General features: G+C 53.7%; 1 protein-coding gene across 2 annotated transcripts in view; it reads left to right on the top strand.

The window, feature by feature from the left end:
• The window catches only part of Tbc1d16 (TBC1 domain family member 16), a 77,096-nt gene that overhangs the window by 13,905 nt on the left and 41,001 nt on the right, over positions 1–22,190 (top strand). For both annotated transcript variants that reach the window (XM_051181618.1, XM_051181617.1), the window contains exons 2-3: positions 1,064–1,299; positions 2,517–3,114. In XM_051181618.1, the coding sequence (XP_051037575.1) occupies positions 1,122–1,299; positions 2,517–3,114 (776 nt within the window). In that variant the 5' untranslated portion in view covers positions 1,064–1,121. The remainder of the gene's footprint in view (positions 1–1,063; positions 1,300–2,516; positions 3,115–22,190) is intronic.

Raw genomic sequence — 22,190 nt, 5'->3', positions numbered from 1 at the left:
CAGAAGCAGCCAGGCTTCTTAGAACATTCCACATCTGGGAGGGAGGTTGCCTGCACACCCAGCCATCGCAGCAGGGAGCAGCGGTAGTCCACACAGAAGAAGGAAGGCCTCCCTGTGGTCTGTTTCCTCCTCCCATGTTGCTCTGATTGCTGGGAACCTGTGTTCTTGTTTGGCAAACAGCAGCAGAACGCACCGCACAGCCACGGCCTGGCTTTTGGAATCTCCTTCCAAGCTTCCGGCACATTCTTTTGATTATCCTCAGTGTGGCTAAACAGTGTCACGTGGTGAGGATGGTTCTGGTTTTCGGAAGCGGCTGAGGGCTGTTGGCAGCCGAGCCCGGTGCTGATGCGGCTCCCTAAGTGATGCGGAGATGAAAGGCGCAGGAGTTTGTTCCTGCCTCTGCAGCCACTGCCGAGGCCACAGCCATGGCCACGGCAGCCCTGGGCACCCCAGAGGCAGGCAGAGGCTGCAGCAAGACACCAGGTTCACGGGACCTGAGGAATGTAAAATGTCTCGTCGTTTATTTCCTTTTCCTTTTAAATATTTGGGATTCAATGTCTTATTAAAGTTAATTTCAGTAGTTTCTTTTTTCGAAAATGGCTCCTAGAAAGTGTTACATTGTTTATGTGCCTTGTGTAGTTTCTGGGCGGGAGAACTGGCACCCTCCTTCTCTCTTCTTTCTCCTTTTCCTCTTCCCCCTCTTTTTCCTCTAACTCCTCTTCCTTCCTTTACTTCCTGCTTCTCCTTTCCCTCCTCTTCTGCCACCCCCTTCGGTTTTCAGGGGCAGTTGAGGGGTGTTGGCAGCCATGCCTGGCACTGAGGCAGCTCCCTGAGTGATGTGCAGATGTGAGGCTGAAAACTGGAGAGAAACCAGTGGCCTGTGCTAGGTTGGGCTAGGGGAGGCTGCACAGCATGGCCCCACCTGCTCTGTGTGTGTGAGCCCCGTGCCAGCACGACCCAGAAGCCACTGGAATTCTGAGGGTCCCGGGCAGCGTGCAGCCTGATGCCCAGCACATGTCCCTGACCTTGATCTCCCATACATTACCACTCTTCTCTCCTGCAGGTCTTGACGAGCCCTGCCTGGGCCGAAGCGTGCGGAGGATGGAAACGTGCGCTCAACCATGTCTCTGGGCCGCCTCCTTCGCAGGGCCTCCTCCAAGGCCTCGGACCTCCTGACCCTCACCACGGGGGGCAGTGGTGGGTCCCCCTCCATCCTGGATGGAGAGATCATCTACTCCAAGAACAATGTCTGTGTGCATGCACCCGAGGGGCTGCAGGGCCCTGGGGAGCACCATCCAGGTGAGATGGGGGTCAGGGATCTCAAGGCCGGGAGGGGAGGCCCAAGGCCTGCGGGACCAGGTGGATCCTTCCAAAGATTCACATTTTCTGTTTGCCCTTCCCTGGGCTCCACAATTTAAGGAGTCAGGGACCAACACTCTGGAGAGCAGGAAGGTAAACTTCTAGACTCTCTGTGTTGGACTTTGTCCTGTGGCCATTCTTGGGACACTTAAGTCTCTAGGAATGGAGCCTTCCCTGCTGTGAGTGTTCTGGGAGGCACAGCTCCTCCCTGTTACCTTCAGCAGTCCCAGGAATTCTCTTAGGGGCCTCATCTTAGGTCAGTACAGGGTCTGTGGCTTTGACAGAGAAAGCGACCGCAGACTAGCTTGTCTTTGGCAGAGCTGAGGGTCAGCAAAGACATTTTAAATGGGCTTAAGCAAGAGACATGCTCAACTGGCAAGGCACTCCTGGGTGTGTGCATGTGGGCTTCTTTCGTGAGGACCCAGCTGGTCCAGAAGGACTAGACCCCACCCCAGCAGGCTGGGGACGGAGGCCTCACATGGTGAAGTGAAGCATGCTGGGGTTCCAGGCTGAGTTCAGGGCTTGCAGGCTCTGCTCACTCAGTGGTGAGTCTAAAACAATCGTATAAGGACACAGCTATCTGGGAGAGTTTTGCGCATTATTTGTGGTGTTGTGATGGAAGATCAAAGGTGTCTTAGGTTCTCCTCTTTGTCCCAAAGGCTTAAGACAAGGGTGTTGGGACAGCTCCTCCCCCCCTTTCTGGGACTGTTAGGAACAGCTGGCTGATTTTCCCAACTCCTGCCAACACAGAAGCGTGCCAAGGAGATTTGGCTGGAGTTCGAGTCCCCAGGGGTATATGTGGTTGATGTTGTTGGCTGTTGCCTGAAGGTTTTTGAATCACACAAATCAGGGAAGCCTAGGGATGGTGTGTCATAGCCCAGGAATTGGGATACCTCTGAACAGTCGGGGCTGTGTTGGGAGATGCCATGCCCTCTCCCAGGAGCTTGGTACTGATGAACTAACAGACTTAAAAAAAGACAAACCAGGAATTCCATGGCCAAGGAGGGCCCGGTGCTACCCATCTGCCCATCTTGGATCTGTTCTTGTCGTGATGTAAGATGGGGTCACCTGTCTGCCTCCCTCCTCTTAGAGCTGAACATGTAGCTAGGTTACCACCCGCCCAGCCCCCTGACAGCCTGCCCTGCAACTCCCCACAGGGTACCTGTGCCTGTACATGGAGAAGGACGAGCTGCTGGGGGCTACCCTCATCCTGGCATGGGTCCCCAACTCTCGCATCCAGAGGCAGGACGAGGAGGCCCTACGCTACATCACACCCGAGAGCTCCCCTGTGCACAAGGCACCCCGCCATCGGCGGCGGCGCACCACAAGCCTGGGAGCCCCATACCAACCCCCTCCCACAGAGCCAAGGCCTCCCCTGACTCCCAAAGATGAGGACATCCTGGTGGTGGTCCAGAACGCCCAGGATGCGGTACACATCAGCCCTACATCTGAAGACGGGGAAAAGCTGGCCCAGGGCCCAGAGGTGGATGGGCCTCTGCCCGCTTCACAGCCTGTCCACAGTGACTCTGGGATCCTGTCTACAGTCAGTTCACAAGACGGGACAGAGGATGGCCGAGAGCCACGGCCTGAGGCCGTGGAGGAAGAGGGCTCCTTGGAGTTGTCAGCCGATGGTGTGAGCAGAGATAGCTCCTTCGACTCCGACTCCGACGCCTTCTCTTCACCTTTCTGCCTCTCGCCCATCAGCGCGGCCCTTGCCGAGGGGAACAGCTCTGCATTCCTGGAGAGCGAGGGCAGGTGAGTTCCCGATACAGGGGGTGAGGCCTGACTGGGTGGCAGGAAGTGGTTGCTTCATCACCCCACCTGCCTGTTCCACGAGGCCCAGGCTCAGGCTTAGGGCCGCCACACGGTGAGAAAGATGCACAATGTGTGTCTGCGCTCATCTTACCCAGCCCTCACGCTCTCGACCCCTTCCTCTTCCACACCCGCCCAGGACGACACCTGGTGTGATGGCCTCTGTTTGGACTTTTCTGTTCTCATGCCAGGAGTGTGGCAGGTGTGTCTCAACCCCCAGGTAAACTGCTGGTGAGCCCGGGGGTTGCTGTGAGTAGGATCATACTCTGTTGCATGGCCCCTCCCCTTCCGTCCCACTGTGTCCTGCGCCCACCGGACACATGGCCTGGCTCGCTGAGGTTCTTCCTTATTGCCAGCTGCAGAGGTAGAAACAACCCTGGGTGTTTGACAAAGAGCATTTGTAGCATTTACTTACTCTGCTGATGGCCAGTGTCTCCTACCCCCACCACCACCACGAGGAGCTGCTGGGGTGCCTGGACTAATTGGCTGGTGGACTAGGTGACATATGCTCTACTCTGAGGAGTCGGGAAGCAGGGCTGGCTTACCTTGTAGGGGGTCCTCTAGCCGTGGAGCCCACGGTAATATCCCCGACCAAGGAGGGCTGTCATCGTGCTACCCGGTGTCTTCAGGGTTCTCTGGTCCTGTTATGCAACAAACCCTTCCCTTGGGAAGATACAACACACGTCTACTCACCCCAGATAGGGAACCCACAACTGACCGAAGTGTGGATGTTACCAGAGTCCAAGTTGGCGCACTAATGGGTTTTACTGGGGTTGCTTAGGGGAGCAGAAATGACTCAAAGACAGCTGCATCACCAAAGCCCACCCTAGCATGGCAACAGCTCGAAGAGCTGGGACCCTGGAGCTCATGGCCCAGCCTGCAGGCAGCTCAGCAGGTTGCAGGGTGTCCTTCCCAGGTGCCTCAGGTGGTCTAACCCGCTTCCGGGCAGCTGGGCTGGCCTCTGAGCTTGGCCCTTGCAGCTTGGCTCTGTCAGTCTCAGAGGCATTCTAGCTTTTGTTGTTTACTCTGGCAGGGAGGGGCCTAGTGAGTCTGGTTAGTTTCACGGACTTCCTGAAGCTGTTTTGAGTTGTTTACCTTTGTGGGCAAGGAGTTTCTCTGTAGGATGGAATGTTACAGTATCAGAGGAAACTCTTGCAGGGCTGGTGCTCAGATCTCTGTAGGATGGAATGTTACAGTATCAGAGGAAACTGTTGCAGGGCTGGTGCTCAGATCTCTGTAGGATGGAATGTTACAGTATCAGAGGAAACTGTTGCAGGGCTGGTCCTCAGAGCTTGGTGCATGCATCCTGCAACTGCACAAACCCAGGACACCCGAGGATGATGAGTACATCTGACACCAGCATCTCCTGTATCCCAGATGTGGTCCTCATCATCAGATGTAGATGTAATGACGATAATAAATGATGGTGATGAGAGTCGGTGCTAGCCAGAGGGTATGGGATTAATTATTGAGCGGGGATTGTGTTGGATATCTATGCTGAGGTGACAGGGACATTGGGGTCAGTTAGCGCTGGATTATGCATGCCTAAGCTGTGATAGGTCCTGGTGCTGCCCCCTGTGTTTGGGGAAGGGAGGGAGGCTCAGGGGTCGGTGGCTTGCTGGAGGTCACCAGTCAGCGGGACTGGACACCCATGGGGGTGGCACCAGGGCTGGAGCACCATCATGCCAGAGGCAGTGATGAATCAGTCCCCAGAGAGCAGAGCGGAGAGACTCGATGCCTTGCTGGCTCTGGCAGTTAGGAATTCGAGATGGATTCTGCCCTGATTTTGCCTCCTTGATAAGACATGGTCCACTAAAGCCCAAGAGGGACAAATAACACTTATCTCAGTATTTGAGACTTCAGATAGAAGGAAGCAGTCAGCTGTAATGGGCATTCCAGGCTTGCTGAATGAAGTTCACTGAGGCGGGAGTTGATCAAGAAACCCTTAGAAACCCCAGGCTTAGCAGGCTTGGGAGCTCCCCCTGGTGGTGCCACAGCAGCAATGCAGTGATGCTTTCTAGTGTCCTTCACCCAGCGCCAAGCTGAGACAGAGGTGGCCTTGCCTTGCCTTATCTGCAGCCTACAGACTGTGACTGAGGATGGACAGAGCTGAGCCTGCTGTCTGTCCAACTGTCCTATCCTGGAAGGAACTGGGATCCAGGAATCAGGGCACAGGGTGCCAGTGAGCTGTGGCTCCCTGCCCAGCATGGACCTTGGGCAGGCTTATCTTTCGGGAGCCCCTTTGTAAGGTGCAGACCGTAATATGCACTTCACACCTTCGCCGGAGCCCTCAGGTGCTTTGGGTCTCAGAATTCTGGGTTCTTGTGTCCCCAGGTTTGACCCCTTCCTTACTCCTGCCCACAGAGCCACAGCTCCAGGTGCGCCTGCGCCTGGCTTTTGAGGGGCCACCTCCATTTCCCCACAGGCAGAAGGGGCACCCCTTTCCTTCCTCTTCTCTGCCCCCTCCCTGGAGCCTCGACCACACCCTCAGGGTCCATGCCTGGTCTTTGTTGGCAGTGGGCAGTAACTTTGGAACCCACAAGCGACTGTCAGACCCTGGCTTTACTCCTGGCCGTGGGGTCTTGTGCATCTGAAGAGTAGCTGCCTCTCGGGTGAGATGCAATCGAGAACCCCTTCTCAGGGCTGGTTGGTGTGAGAGTCAAGGCTGGAGTGTGTGCTCAGGGAGCCTGGCCTGGGTGCTGTCTGTCTGCAGAGGCTGGCTCTGGAGTGCTCACTCCCCCCAGCCCTCTTCATGATGCACACCGTGATGCCTCAGCCTCCTGGCTGCTGTCTCTGTCAGTGGCTTACCCAGTAGGTTCACGACGCCTGCTCTTCACGCTGTATCAGTGCATTTTGCCTGAGGTTCATTGTTAGTCCACTTTTTGTTGCTGTAACAAAATGCCTGAGGCTGAGTACTTGTAGAGGAAGGAAGACTGGGTCTTTGAGATGACGTAGCAGGTGAAGGCTCTTGCTGCCAAGCCTGATGACCTGAGCTCGGTCTCCAGAACCTGAGTGGCGGAGGGCGAGAATTCTCCAAAGTTGTGGTGCGCACACTTTCGCCCTTTCACACGCACTCTCGTTTACTTTAACTGTAAACAAATACATACATTTGGAACAGGCCGGAGACATGGATCAGGGAGACATGGATCAGGGATGCAGGATCAGGGAGTCATGGATCAGGGAGACATTGATCAGGGAGTCATGGATCAGGGAGACATGGATCAGGGAGTCATGGATCAGGGAGACATGGATCAGGGAGTCATGGATCAGGGAGACATGGATCAGGGAATCATGGATCAGGGAGTCATGGATCAGGGAGACATGGATCAGGGAGACATGGATCAGGGAGACATTGATCAGGGAGACATGGATCAGGGATTCATGGATCAGGGAGTCATGGATCAGGGAGACATGGATCAGGGAGACATGGATCAGGGAGACATTGATCAGGGAGACATGGATCAGGGATTCATGGATCAGGGATGCATGGATCAGGGAGTCATGGATCAGGGAGATATGGATCAGGGAGACATGGATCAGGGAGTCATGGATCAGGGAGTCATGGATCAGGGAGACATGGATCAGGGAGACATGGATCAGGGATGCAGGATCAGGGAGACATGGATCAGGGAGACATGGATCAGGGAGTCATGGATCAGGGAGACATGGATCAGGGAGACATGGATCAGGGAGTCATGGATCAGGGAGACATGGATCAGGGAGTCATGGATCAGGGAGACATGGATCAGGGAGTCATGGATCAGGGAGACATGGATCAGGGAGTCATGGATCAGGGATACATTGATCAGGGAGTCATGGATCAGGGAGTCATGGATCAGGGAGACATGGATCAGCAGTTAAAAACACCCGTTACTCTCAAAGGGCCAAGTTCAGTTCCCAACACCCACATGGTGGCTCACGACCATCTGTAACTCCAGTTCCAGGTGATCCGGTGATTGTTTTAAATGTCTGTGAGTGCCAGGCACAGACATGGTACACATACATACATGCAGGCAGAGCACTCATAAGGTAAAATAAATACAAATAAAAGGTCTATGTAAGTCATCATTCTAGAGGTTGAAGGCCCAAGCCTGGTGGAGGAGCTTAACGTCCATCCCTGGTCTCTAGTGAGGCCCTATTGGTCAGGTCATGTGATACTAAAGTCATCCTTAGAGATAGGAGGCCTGATCACAGGGAGGGGCTGGCTAGCTTTTTCATAACAAACCCTCCAGAGATTCCCAAGAGGACTATGATAATTCTTTCTCAGGCCACACCCCCATAGCCTAATGACTGTATGATAGGCCCCGCCTTTTTTAAAAATTCGTTTTACATACCAACCAAAGTTCCCCTTCCCTCCCCTCCACCCCACTCCCCCTAGGCCCCACCATTTTAAAGATGAGAGTGTGGCTGCTAAACCCCAGCCTGTGAGCCCCACTGAGCATGATGGGAGGTTCTATTTTAACAGAAGTAGGTTCTGGAAGGGGTTGGACCCTGGGTTGTGTTGCCCAGCCCTGTTTGTTTTATTCCTTGTGTCCAGTGCCACATTGGTTCCTATGATTGGCTCTGTGAACACCAAGGACCAGCATGGGCAGCCTGGGAGACCCCTGATGCCCTGGCCTCACCCAGACTTTTAAACCAGTATCCCTGGGTCTATGGGGCATCTCTGAACGTCACGTTTTGTGTATCGAAACAGTCTCACGGAGCCCAGGCTAGCCTTGAACTCACTATGTAGCTAAAGATAAACTTGATGTCTGGTCCTCTTTCTGAATGCTGGAATTAAGGCCGTGTGCCGGCCACACCCAGTTTACTCTGTGCTAGGGATGCAGTCCAGGGCCTTGTGCTCGAGTGCTAGGCAAGCGCTCTGTGGTCTGAGAGCTACAACCCACCCCTGGCCCATTTTTGCAGCACTGAGGATTGAACTCAGGGTCACCTTACCATTGAGATTCATCTTCAGACCCTGCTTTACTTTCTGTGGGTGTGCCTCGGCTCCTGAGTAGCTGGGGTGACAGGCCTGTTTGTATCTGAAGCAGCCTTGAGAACCTTGGCTGTGGAGGGGCCCAGTGCAGAGCAGATCTGTGTACTGGGCTGAGTGTCAGGAACGAGATACAAGCCCTGGGTACTGGGCAGTGACTCAGCTCTGAGGACCTGGGGGCACCTGTCCTGCTCAATGGAATTAGGTCCCAGAGAGGCCAGGCCAAGCCAGGGCAGGGCAGGGCAGGGCAGGGCAGGGCAGGGCAGGGCAGGGCAGGGCAGATAATATGGCTCACTGGTGCCCTCTGATGGCAGAACTGAAGAACAACATGTGTAGGCAGAGGCTCTGGCAGGGGATGGATGAACCAGGAGGGAGACAGACAGACTGGCATGGTAGAGCCATGGCCCTCTCCATTTTATTACTTGATGGGAAGTTCACAGAAGGCCAGAGTGTGCCTCCATTTATCTTCTTCCTCTGGAGTGTAGTCGGGTAGGGCCCGTTTCTCAGAAAACGCAGCCACCTAGGAAGCCCTGAGGCCCTCCCTCTTCCCTCCCCTCCCCCATCACAGTGACAGCCTGGACTCCATGACCTGCTGCTTCGAGGCCTTCTTGAGAGTGGATGCCTGGGACTTGGCCCAGCACCGTATCAGCAGCCATGTGAGGGCGTGTGCCTTGCGATCCCAGCACTCACAAGGCAGAGGCAGGAGGATGCCCGGGGCTCACTGGCCAAGCCAGAGAACCTGTGTAAAACCAAACAAAGCCAACCAAACACAACCACAAAAGCAAGGTGGTGCCGGAGCAAAGGCTCAGCGGTTAAGAGCACCAGCACTGTAACCCCAGGTTCAGAGGATCCAGTAAACCTCGTGGCCTCCCTGGGTACCGGATACTGGGATGGTGCACAGATACACAGGGGGAACAGCCATATATACATGACACCCCAGGGTGACCCCTGGCTGGCTTCCACATACGTGTGCAAACAAACACATAGACACACTCGCACACCAGAAAGCGCGAGGACGGCTGATGTCGTGGCTGAGCTTTGCATGGGAACGAATCGTAAGTGGGGGCTGATAAAGTGTCCCCAGGACTCCAGCAGCGGGGAGCCGTCCAGATCATTGCTGTCCAACATCATAGGCGTCCGTGCCACCTCCGAACCCCTGAAATAGGGCACACCCAACCAAGGACTCCTGCCTATTAATTTAGAGTCTGGTCTCATGTAGCCCAGGCTAGCTCTGGCCTCATTAGTCAAGGATGACCTTGAAGTCCTCCTGCCCCAGCCCCCTGGAGTTACAGGTGTGTGTGATTACTACCTAATGCGTTCGCTGTTGGGGGTGGAACCCAGGATTTTCCTGCATACTAGACACACACTCTACCAACTGAGCACTTTAGTCAGATGTGTTGAGTAAAATTGATGTAAGTGGCTGCCATGTTGGATAACCAGGTCAGGAGAAATTATGCCACTGTGTAAATGCAGGGCAGTTATGAGGCAAATTTTATTTTTTGCACATCTTATTTTGTGATTGTATTAATCTTAGAGAGAAAACTAGTTTTTAAAAAATTGGTAGCCCCAAGCCAAGTGTGACGGCATACACACCTAACACTTGGAGACAGCAGTAGGTAGATCTCTGTGCGTTCAGGGGCCAGCCTGATCTACATAGGGTTCCAGGAAAACCAGAGATACGCAGTGAGACCTTGTTTCAGACAGATAACCCAGGGGCTAGAGATGGCTCAGCAGTTCAGAGCATGCTTGTGGAGGAACAGGGTTCAGCTCCCACCACCCACGTGGAGACTCACAGCCATCTGTAACTCCAGTTCCAGGGGATCTAACCTGCCCTTCTGACCTCCAAGAGCACCAGACAGGTGTGTGGTGCTCATACATACGGGTGGGCACATACGTACATACAGGCAACACACACACAACACACACACACACACACACACATACACGCGCGCATAACTGTATTATAAAAATAGTCCTTAAATTATGTGTGACCAGACACTGCTGATGGCCTGTCACTTTTAGTTCCCAGGGCCTCATCTGAGCCTTCTCCCTAGGGACAGTGACAGCCATGCTCTCTGTCAACAGGCCCTCCTGTCATACTTGGTACATATCCCCAGGGTTCTGGCCCCAGTGAGGGACTGATGCTTATGTGGGAGACAGATGCGGTGGCCTCAGTCCTTGAGTCCCTGCAGGCAGGCCTGCAGGCTCTTCTGTGGGTGAGTGTCCCTGCTGGCTTACCAAGGCCCAGGCGAGCCGGGCTCAGCCTCAAGTGGGTGAGAGGTAATAAGCAAACAGCTTGGGCAGGGGGCCACCTGCTGCCCCACACTTCTCTCTGATTCTGGGCATTTCCACGCCAAGCGGCTTCCACATCTTCTGGTCTTGCTCCCTCCAGCTGGCATACTCGCTCCCTCCGGCTGAAGCCCCAGCAAGTGGAAGACTTTAGAAATTGCTTCCTGTGTAGGCAATTCATCGGTGGGATAGTTGTGTGTGGGTGTACCTGTGTGGGGGGCATATGCGTGTGTGTGCATGTGCAGGGGAGAGGCTACCTCGGCTTTTTTTTTTTTTTTTTTTAATAGTTTTACATTTAAAAAATTTTTATTTTTTAGATTGAGTGTTCTGTCTGCATGCACACCTGCACACCAGAAGAGGGCACCAGATCCTATCACAGATGGCTGTGGGCCACCATGTGGTTGCTGGGAATTGAACTCAGGACCTCTGGAAGAACAGCCAGTGTTCTTAACTGCTGAGCCATCTCTCTGGTTTTTTGAGACAGTGTCTTTCACTGAACTGGGAACTATCTTAAGCAGGCTAACCAGCAAGCCCCAGGATCCACCTGCCCTGGCTCCCTTGGGGCTGAGATTAAGGTTCCCAGCTTTTCTAATGGATGCTGGGCATCAAACTCAGGTCTTTGGCCCTCGTTTCTTTTTGTTTTGTTTTCCTGAGTTTCAGTTGTCCAGGCTTGCCTTGAACTCGATGGATGCATGGAGGCTGTGACCTTGAATTCCTGACCCTCCCATCCTCCCTCATGTACGGGGATTGCAGGGGTTCATCATCACACTCGGTTTGTCTGTAGGATCTCGGTTTGGTGTGTGTCATGCACACGTGTGTGCAGGAATGTGCGTGGATTGCCCATGGAGGCTAGAAGAAGGCATGAGAGTCACAGAGGGTGATGAGCCGCCTGATGAGGGTTCTGGACGCCACACTTGGGTCCTTTGGAAGAGCAGTAAGTGCTCGTCAATACTAAGCCGCCTCTGGCTCCTGTCCATAGGGTCTTGAAAGCTCCGTGTGTCTCCTTGTTGCTGCTTCAGGGATAAGGATGAGGGTTGGTCGGTCCCTAGGGCGCTTGCCCTAGCATCATGCAACCCAGTTGTCTTCAAGTGGAACTTTTCATCTTATTGATGTCCATCGGGCTTAAATTCTAATGGCCACATGTGTGTCTAGACACACATCTATAGATAGGACAGTCCTGTGGGGCAGGGAGTAGACCCCGGAGTTGGATTTACGCCTCACCACAGAACAGCCCCATGCGACTCTCTGTTGGAAATAAAAAAGGACAGAGGCATCGCGCAAGCAATAGGGGACCCCTCCATGGAGCGGCTGTTTTCATGGAGAGTGAGGGGCAGGTTTCCAGGGAACCACACGCGGAGCTTGGAACAGGTGTCGCGGTGGACGTGGGCGCAGGTGTCACGCTGACTCCGGGCACTCAGGGTCAGCCCACCTTGAAGGGCGAGCAGGAATAAATGGGACAAGAGCTTTTGCCTTTGGGAGGAAATGGGTCTGTGTGACAAGGGATCGGCTCGATGGCCGGGTTATTAATGGCATTACCGCGCATGGTTGGCACGGTGGCCGCCACCTCTCCCACATGGGTAGAATACAGAAATGAAGAACCCTGAGAGAGAGCCAAGTATCTAAGAAGGTTCTAGAATTAGAAAGCTTGGGAAACGTGAGCCTAGAAGTGTAGGTGCCTGGGCGCTTCCGTCGCGGTACCCACCTGTCACGTCACGTTAGCCCTGCTTCAGTGGCAGGACTGTGACATTCACCCCCCCCCCCCCGTGCTTGCTGGATGGCCAGCTGATCCCTTCCTGTGTGACCATCGTGCCCAGGGAGGAGAAACGCCTTGGCAAGCCCTCCCTGCCCCTCTGCTCCCCTTCTGAAGCTGCCCTGCCCATGACAGCTTTCTGAGAAGACCAAGAAGGGAATTAGAAGGCAAGTAGTGACGTCAGGGTAAGGGGCAGGGCCTGGTGGCATGTCACCGTGAGGACCCGGGAGGGACCGGAGGTGGTCAGGTGCAGGAGGCTGGTCCGAGGGTGCTGCCCCCTGCTGGAGTCATGGGGGCAGAGTCCTTCGGAGATCCAGGGAAGGTAGCGGCAGGCAGCCAGGGCTCTGGAGAGGCTCCTGGGATGGATCTTTCTGAGCCTGCTGGGGGCCATCCCAGGTGTTTGAGGTGCTTGTCCCCTGCTTTCCAGGAAGCCGTGGGAAGACCCACACACCCCTTCAGCAGCCCGCCGCAGGAGGCTGCTGCTTCTGGGCTGTTGTTTGGGCTTGTTTGCACTTCTGCAGCCCGGAGCTGAGATTTATTTCTTTAAAACATCCCTCGCTCGACACTCCACAATCTGTTCTGTGCTGCCTGAGTCTCATCCTGCCGTATGTTTCTGTAGCACTTGGCAGGCTCCTTGCAGAGGCTATCCCTCCCCAACACGCCTCCACTTGGAGGGGGCTACCCCCACCTGCACCTCCTGCCTGGAGGGTGGCCCTTCAGGGATCCCCCAGGAGCTGCTGGGAGAATAGGAACATCAGGGGGCAGGGGGAGGTGCCTCCCGGCTGGGCCAGGCTGCCCAGGCTGCCCAGGCAGCATGCAGGGCCCTAGTTGCTGTCTGCCCCTCAGCTCCCTGCTCATTGGCAGGCTTTGGCTGCCACCCACTCCAGGAACTCTGAGGCATTGCCAAGGAATCTGGCCTGGGTCTCAGTAGAGCCCGGCCCTTCCGTGTGTCACTGAGTACATGTGTTTGGCTTACACGTGACAATGGGAATGGGACCCAGGGATCCAGCAGGGCTACAGCCTGGTATATTTTGTAGACAGATGATTCAGGTTTGAACTATGCTTTACCCACAATTCCCAGGGTGACTTCAGCAAGGTTCTCACCTCCTGGCCTCAGTCTCCCCCTGTGAACTGGGGCCTTGGTGAAGGTACGTGGTAGCATGCAGAGCCCTGGACAGTGGGATCCAGCATGGCGATGGGTACTTACTGTTGCCTTGGTGACCAGGCTTACAGGCAGCGCCTTTATATGCCCAACAGCCTTTGGTCATCTGCTTAGAGTTTGGTATGGTGTTCCAGGGCCACCGTGACAAAGAACCATAGACAGCCACTTTAGGACAAGAGAAAGACGTGCTTTCATAGTCTGATGGACAGAGGTCCAAGGTCAAGGTGCCGTCTGCAAGGGCAGAGCCTGTCAGTCTAGTTCCTGGGGCTCCAGCACATGACCTTGCTCTGTCTGTGTACACTCTCCTCTCCTGATAAGGGTTAGCTTAGAGCCTCAGAGGCCAGCACACCCTGCTCTGAGCCTGACTGCACCTGCTAGACGCTGCACCTCGTAAGGCCTCCCACCCGGGGAGGTCTCAGGTGGACAGGGATTCAAACATTGTTCAATCTTTCCCATGGGACAAAACTGGAGATGCTGTTCCTGTCCAGTTTTGGAGACGGTCACTCGAAAAGGCATAACACTAACTCTGAACTTAAACAGTAAAATTCGATGAGGAGATGGCTAGGCAGGTAAAGGAGCCAGCTAGCCAGGCAGCCCTGACAACCCGAATTCAGTCCTGGAAGCCACATAAAAAGCCCACAGTTCGTGAAAGCAGAGATGAGAAAATTGAGAGGCCCTCCTGGGTTACACAACGGGGCAGGGCAAACGGAGACCCTGGCTGAACCCTCCGAGCTGAGAACTGACCCCTCACAGTCGCCCTTTGACCTGTCCTGCTTGCCATGGTTGAGTGTTTATTCATGGGTGCACCGTGTGTGTGTGTGTGTGTGTGTGTGTGCACAACTAAAAATAAAAATTAAACCAGGCCCTCAGGGAGCCCCTTGTTCGCTTCGGCCTTCAGCCCCCGTTGGCTCTAAGGCTAGCCAAGTGGGTCTTGCTCTAAGTTCTCAGAGGTGACTGGGGCCTGAGAAAAAAACCCATTAATTTGCTTTAAAAATTGACGACATGGGAGTTGGACACGTGGCGTGGTGGTTAATCCCAGCGATCAGACCATGCTCTGATTCACAACTGTCTGAACCTGCAGCGCCAGGGGATCCATGGGCAGCAGGCACACCCAAGCGGTCGCTGTACAGGAGTATGTGCAGTGGCTTGCACCCGTGATCCTAGCACCAGGGGAGACAGGCAAGAGGTCTGTTGTAAGCTGCATAGTGGAACCTTGCTTTACAGGAAGAGAGGTAAAAGGACACGTGTCCCAGAGACGGCAGGATGGGCCAGAAAGCTGGCATTTGTGCATTGTAGACCAGATGGGCACTGTGGCTGCTTCTGCACCACGCCTCGTGTGCTAAACGTCTCTACCCAAAATATGCAAATGAGCCCTCTTCGAGCCTTACCACAGACACCGAGATGTGAGTTTTGTATGATTTTTGTAAGTCATGAAACAGACTTTTGAATTTTTTTTTCAACATTTAAAGCATTTGGACTTAAGCCAGGTGTGGCACATGACTTTCATCCCAGCACTAGAAAGGCAGAGAGGCTGGTGACGCTCTGTGAGTTCTTGGCTAGTCTGGTCTACATAACCAGTTCCGGAGCAGCAGTGAGACCCGTCTCAAAACAAATAAAACAAAACCTGAAAGTATTTGGATTGGAGATGTATTCATGGAACCCTGGGTTTAATCTCCAGCACATTATAAACTGCATGTAGTGGGACATGTCTGTAATCCCAGCAGTTGGGGCAGGAGATCAGAGCTTCAAGGTAATCCTTGGCTATAAAGCAAGTTAGAGGCCAGCCTGGGCTACGTGAGACCTTGTCACAAGCGAGCGAGCGAGCGAGCGAGCGAGCAGGCAGGCAGAAAGTCTGTGTAGGAGTGGGGGAGACAGTCCACTAATTTAAAGGTCTCGGGTTATTTTAGAATCAGGTATGAGGGCACACCAGCAATCCCAGCACTCAAGAGGCTGAAGGAAGAGGGTCTGGGAGTGGAGGTCACACAGGTCACACAATGATGACCCTTGTCTCAAACAAAATGAAAACCAGTCACTCATGTTTGGTCCCCAGGACCTACGGAGTGAGGGACTGACTCCTGGAATTGTTCTCTGGCCTCCGATGCGCGCGCGCACGCGCCCACACACAATAAATGAGAGGAAGGAAGGAAGACAGATTGCCTGGCTCCTGGGCTGCAGGCAGGTGGCAGCCTGGACTTTGCTTGGGTTGGAGTTTACTGGTTCCCTGATCTAGACCAAGCACTGCCCAGCAGAAACATAACAGGTGACCTTTGTCACATCCCAGGTGGTGGCATCCGGCATATACCCTCCCTAGGGCTCTATTCAGCAAGGGACTGGGCTGGTCTGTGGGTGTCCCCTGCCTCCAGGCACAGTCTTTGTAAATCCTGTGTGTGTGTGTGTGAGAGAGAGAGAGAGAGAGGCTGTGATTGTGTGTGTATGTGTGTGAATGTGTGAGAAAGAGTGCGTGTGTGAGACTGAGTTATGTGGGTGAGACTGTGTGAAATTGTGTGTGTTACTGTATGTGTGTGTGTGTGTGAGAAAGAGTGTGTGTGCCAGAGAGAGGCTCTGAATGTGTGTTTGAGACCAAATGTGTGTGTGGCTGTGTGTGTATAACTGAGTGTGTGTATGACTATGTGAATGTATGCATGTTGTATGACTAGGAGTCTGTGTGTAAGTGTGTATGACTGAGTGTGTGTGTGTGTGTGAATGTGTGTGTATGTATGACTGTAAGTGTGTGGCACGTGTGGCCTCAGGCCTCCACCATGTCAAGATGCAGAGCACAGGGCTCGGTCGGGACATCTCTGGAATTTCCCCGACTCCTGTCTGTCCTTGGCCACCCACCCCCTTTCCCATCTCTACAAGGCTCCGTAAACACCCGAGTGCAGATGTGTGTAAGACATCCCATTTTGCTGCCAGTATGTCTCACAGTGTGGGTGTGGCAACCATTGTGATCACACCCACTGAAGGACATTGGTGGGTTGCTTCCGGCTTGGGGCTCTTACAAACAAAACCTTGATGAATGTTCATATACAGGTTTGTCTAGATGTTTTCATTCTCCATGATAAATTCCCAGGAGTGGGTCTGTTGGGCAGCAAGGTGATTGCATCTGTTTCTGTTTTATAAGAAATTGCCAAACTCCTGTCCAGCATGACTGTGTCACATTTCCTCCAACAACCCACGCATGATCCAGTTTTATCATTTGTTATTTTTGACAATTTTGCACATACATAGGGTATATCTTTAATTTTTTCTTTTCAAAGGATTTATTATTGCTTTAATTTTAATTCTCTGTGTGTGTGTGAGTGTGTGTGTGTGTACGCGCACGCAAGCATGAGCGTGAGCCAATGCCCATGGAGGTCAGAGGCTTCAGATACCCCAGAGCTGGTGTTACCACTGGTTATGAACCGCCTGCCAGGCATACCGGGGGAATGGAACCTAGGCCCTTTGGAGGAGTATTGGGCAAGCATTCTTAACTGCCACAGCATGTCCCCAGCTCTCATGTGATACATTTTGATCATATTCACCCCATTACTTTCTCTCCCCTCTTCCCTCTGACGCCCTTTTTCCTCTCAACTACGCTTCCCGAGTCCTATTAAATGGCTTTCTGTGACCCACTGAGTTTAACGGGCTTGCACGAACGTGGATAGGAGATTACTACTGGACCATCAGCTCCACCAGTGGTCACACTTACTAAAGAAAATCTCTCCCTATCCGTTCCCAGCCATCTTTACCGTCCAGAGCTCCCCGGGGAGGGGTGGGTCCTCATAAGGTCCTCCTCTGTGCATGTTGGAGTGTTCACAGTCCCATCTTGTGCTGTGAGTTCCAGAGGACAGCATTTCACAGTGCTCCTGCCCACCCTCGGCTCACGCCCCTCTGACCCTTGTGTGATGTTCCCTGAGGCTTGGGGGAGGTGACTCGGATGTCCTGTTGAGGGCCAAACACTCCGTCTCTTTGTGTTGCCCAGGCTGGCTTTGAACTCCTGGACTCAAGCAGTCCTGCTTTGGCCTCTTGAGTGGCCTCTGGGACACCTGGCTTTGCTTGCTTATTTGAAACCATCTGGGGACAGGTGTGTGGCAGTCCCTAGGATGCCTACAGTCTCCTCCCAGTGGTGACTGGCTGCTTTTCACCTTCGCGTGTGTTCAGCTACAGTCTGTACATAGTCTTTGTCAACATGACACTCCATACCTAAGTGCCTATATTTGATTGATGCTTGTTTGTTTTAAGAATTATTTATTATGTATAGTGTTCTGCCTGCATGTATGCCTGCAGACCAGAAGAGGGCACCAGATCTCATCATGGATGTTTGTAAGCCACCGAGTGATTGCTGGGAATTGAACTCAGGACCTTTGGGAGCAGCCAGTGCTCTTAACCATTGAAGCGTATCTCCAGCCCTTGACTCGTGTGTTTGTTTTACTCTCTGTTGAATTTCAATAATTTAAAATTTTTATCTTAGAGACTAGGCTTTGCTGAATATGTGTGGCTTTACTAATGTTTCCATCTGTGGTTCACAGGGTTGATGACAAGTCTAGAACCCCCTAGTCTAGAACCCCTGGTCTAGAACCCCATGGTCTGGCAACCATTCAGACATTTTCCTGCTTTGCGGTTTTGTGTCTGTGGCCCACATGAGTTAACTTGGGTGTAAGGTACAAGGTTTGTGTTCAGGCTGTGCAGTGTCATGTGTTGGAAAGACTCCTTTGCTGACAGAGGCCCTTCCGTACCTTTCTCTAATGTCAGTGCGGAATGCTAGCGTGGGTCATGGGTCATTGCTTTTTTTTTTTTTTTTAAGATTATAATTACATCGTTTCTCTTTTCCTCCCTCCAAAACTTCCCATGTTACCCACTTCAAATTCATAACCTTCTTTTCTTTGTTACACGTGCATTCCTGAATATATAAATGCAGACTGCTAAGTCTGTACTTGTATGTACATTTCCAGGACGGACCATTTAGCATTGGATAACCAGTTGGTGTGTCCTGCCCGGAGAAGACCATCTCTCCTGCTTTCTTCATTCCTTAGTTGCCTGTAGGTAGTTCTCTGTGTAGGGTGGAAGCCTCGTGGGCTTTCCCCTTCTGCATTAGCCTGTCTGTCAGCATCATCCTTGTTCAGGTCATATCTAGATAGCCATGCTGGTGAGACCTTAAGGGTGCGGCTTCTGACGCTTCTAAAGAGACCCAACCTCCCGGCACATTGCTATGTTGCTAAAAGCAAAAAGAGACAGGTGAAATGAATCATTGAAACAACAAATTAGTATCAGAGTCACCCGAAGACGCTCTATGTTTTGTCTTCTCTGTGTGTTCTGTGTCCTCAGAATACGGTTCACTGTAGGCTTGCTACACTCCTGGTATGAGGAGTGGCTCATGGCCCAGCAATAACCATGGTTCACTGTGCTGTATTTATTGTCTATGGCTCAGCTTTGTGATCCTTGGCTTAGGGACCGGCTTTGTCTGTGTGTAGGGCCCTTCCCCACCTGTGGCTCACGGCCCTGAATCATCCATGACTCCGTTCAGGGGACCTGCTTCGCCTGTGGCTAGGGGTCCAGCACTGCCTGTGGCTTCGGGCCCTCTGGTTCAGTGTGGATCTGTACTGTTGAGGCCCTGTTCTCTGCCAGCCCTTTCTTCCTTTGTCCTTAAGAGCCGTATGGCATCTAGGAAGGGGACTGTGCCAGCTGTATTGCGTGCTAGGCAGTCCTGCAGCATGGACCCCTCCCAGCCCCAGTTCTTAGCTGAGACTCCAGAAGTCATCTACAGATGTGTTACCCAAGGGAAGTGGGTTCCAGACATGTGGGGTGGAGTCACCGCTATGGCCAGCTTGGTCTTGAATTCATACTCTTGTCAGCAAGGATGGCAGGTCTTCAACAGCTGAACTCTCAGTGAAAACTTCCAGGTCGGGGAGGAAGGAAGTAGACCACTGTCCCTAGGCTGAAGGGGCAGTGTCCCAAAAGATGGTCCCCCCACCAGGCACCTGAGCCGGGGCTGGGAACTTGCCCTTCTCACCAACCACGACAGCCTCCTGGGTGCCTGGCGTCACCTAGCTGACTGGTTGCACAGGCTCCCACTACTCTCTGGGGCCTGCTGCTGTGCATGCAGGAGCTGCCCCTGGGAGCCAGCAGCTGTCGGTCTGTCTCTTGCATCAGCAGCTCTGATCATCACGGCCAACCCGAGGTCTCGGGCACCCTTAGGCGATGACGTGGCAGCTCACTGGGCATCGGGGAATTCACCCCATGCCTCCGGGGACCCAACCTGGCTGTCGTAATGTAACCGACAGATGATGTAACACTCAGAGGGCTGGGGCTTTGCCCTGGAGTGAGGGTACCCGTATCCACTTCTAGCTGTGTGTGCCTTCACTTTCTCCCCCAGCACATGACACCCAGCTCCTGTCTCCCAGGCACCTGTGTCATAGGCACACAGGACACGGGGCTCCTTGTTTCAGGGAACCATGTGCGTAGTCACCCAGCCACACTCAGCCATACCTCCCTCTTTGAACAGTGTCCCTCAGGTCCTGGTCTTCCTTAGCAGCCCAGGGTAAAACAGATGGCCCCTAACGGTGCGTCCTGGGGACAAACCCTGGGCCATTTCTCCGCTCTGGCTGTCCATTGCACTATGGGGCTAGCTAGCGCCAAACCCTCCTACAAGACAGCCCTTGGGAGAGGCTTTGGGCTGTGGCCTGAGACAAGCATGCAGCTCATGGTGGCGCTTCAGTTGGGCTTACGTTTGTCTCAGCGCCTCACCCGCCCTTGAGTCCTAATAGAAGTGAAACTGGGCCTGTCCTCGGGAGCTAAGCACCCTGCTTCTGTCCCGTCTTCTTTTGAGGCCCCAGACACGAGCCTCTGACTCTTAAGAGAGCTGGTTTCTCCTAGGCAGCTCTAGAACTAGAAACCCATGCTGAGGGAAGGCTGGGGTGTGGGCCAGGAGACCGGGAACACTGTGGAAGAAGGGTGAGCGTTGTAGATCCCTGAAGGGAGGGGCCATGTGGATCCAGGATGGAGCGAAGCTGGAACACACAGAAACATGGGCGAAAGTATGGCTCTGGAGCGGGCAGCACGGGTAGAGGGTGAAGGCTTCAGGATCCACCAGGCTTCTTTAAAATTTAAACACAGCAGGGATTATTTTTGGTAGCTCAGTCTCCCTGAGCCTGGCAGCCATGCTGAGGCAGGTGTCAGTGACAGTCCCCTCCCCACGGGGCTCCAGGAGCTTGCAGTTCCACGGGCCACTATTGCATTCGGGTCACAGACGCCTCTCCTGGGAGATGTGGGAAGACGGCCTTAGCATCGCTTGCAGGTGAAGCCCCGTGACCAGCATGGGTCTCTATCCATTATCTTCCCTGCGGGTGGTCAGGTCTGAGAGCGGCTGGGCCACAGCTGTCAAGAGGAGCTCAGGGACACCTGGGGCCACACGCACTGGGAGGAGCCCAGAGACGCCAGACGATGCGGCTGTCAGAGTGGGCAGTGGCCATGGCTGAGGGTGGACACGGATATAGGACATGGTGGCCTCCAAAAGGCCCACGTGGGCCCCAGCACCTTGAAGAATGGTGGCCATCTCCTACCACAGCCTCAGCCTTCCCCCTTTGCTGTGCCCTGTATGTGTGGGAAGCCATGGCAGCTACTGTGCCCAGAAATTCTATTGTGTGGCAGGAGGTGGCAGGTCATGCTGGAGGGACCTCTGGGTGCCCAGCAGATGGCAGGCTTTCTCCCGGATCAGCAGGGATGGTCCACCTGCCTCCCTAACACCCACTCCTCCCTCCTGGACACACATCCTTCCCTTCTGTCTTATTCCTTCTTCTAGTTTGGTCTTAAGGAATCCTAAATGACACAGGCAGCAAATGAGATCCTGCTGAAAGCAGTTGCCAAGGCAACCGGCTTACTTTTGGTCAGTGGGGACCCACTCAGGTCCAGGCCAGCCCCCTTGCTGTGCCTGCCTCCCCCTTCCCTGTCACTCTGCCTCCTCTTCGGGTGGCGGCAAATGGGTTCCAACACACCCCACTGTGAGCCAGCCACAGTCCCTTTAGAGACCAGGCAGGTCTTAGACTGGCTTAGCCACTGATGCCAAAGCAAAGGCAAGTAGCCCAGATCTCTCCTGGGATGGCTGGCTGCTTCCTATCCTGTCCACTCTCTCGCTATGGACATGTGACCCCCCCCCCCAAGACAGGCCCGCTGAACTCGAGGGAGCCTTATCTGGAGTTGACTTTGTAGCCTTCTGCTTTTCAACCCCTTGGTTTTTCTGTGATGATAGGGTCTCGTGTCCCGGGCTGATCTCAGATGTGGTTTGTAGCTGAGGTTGACTTTGAACTCTTGGTCCTCATGTCTCTCTGTTCCAAATGCTGAGATTTCAGGTATGTGACGCTCTGCCTGGCTTTGTGTATCTTGCTCCAGGGTTCCTGTCCTCCCTGCTGCGTGCTGGGTTAGAGTGGGCCCTGATGTGGGGCCTGAGGGTGTGTGCTCTGGGCCTCGAGCTTGCGTAGCAACATGTGTTACCTGCTGAGCCACGTCTCCAGCCTCCAGATGGCTTTTACTGTTGTTATTATGTGGATGATTCATATAGTCGCGTTAGAAACAAAGGGCAGGGGCTGCAGAGAAAGAGATGGCCCAGCAGTTAAGAGCACTCAATTTGTCGCTCTCGCAGAGGACTTGGGTTAGGTTCCCAGTACCCACCAGGTGACTCACAACCACCCGTGACTCCAGTTCTAGGTGATGAGATGCCTCCTTTGACCTCTGTGGGTGCCAGGACACACTTGGTGCACACACATACATGAAGGCAAAACACGTGAAAAAGTAAAACAAGGAGACATGGGCTGGAAAACGGTACGGTGCTGTCCTAGCATATGCAAGGGTCTGGATTCGAATCCCCAGTACCA

Source organism: Phodopus roborovskii, unplaced genomic scaffold (assembly GCF_943737965.1).
Source record: "Phodopus roborovskii unplaced genomic scaffold, PHOROB, whole genome shotgun sequence".
Lineage (NCBI taxonomy): Eukaryota > Metazoa > Chordata > Mammalia > Rodentia > Cricetidae > Phodopus > Phodopus roborovskii.
The sequence above is the reverse complement of the archived record's forward strand: the minus strand, read 5'-3'. Positions and strand labels throughout refer to the sequence as shown.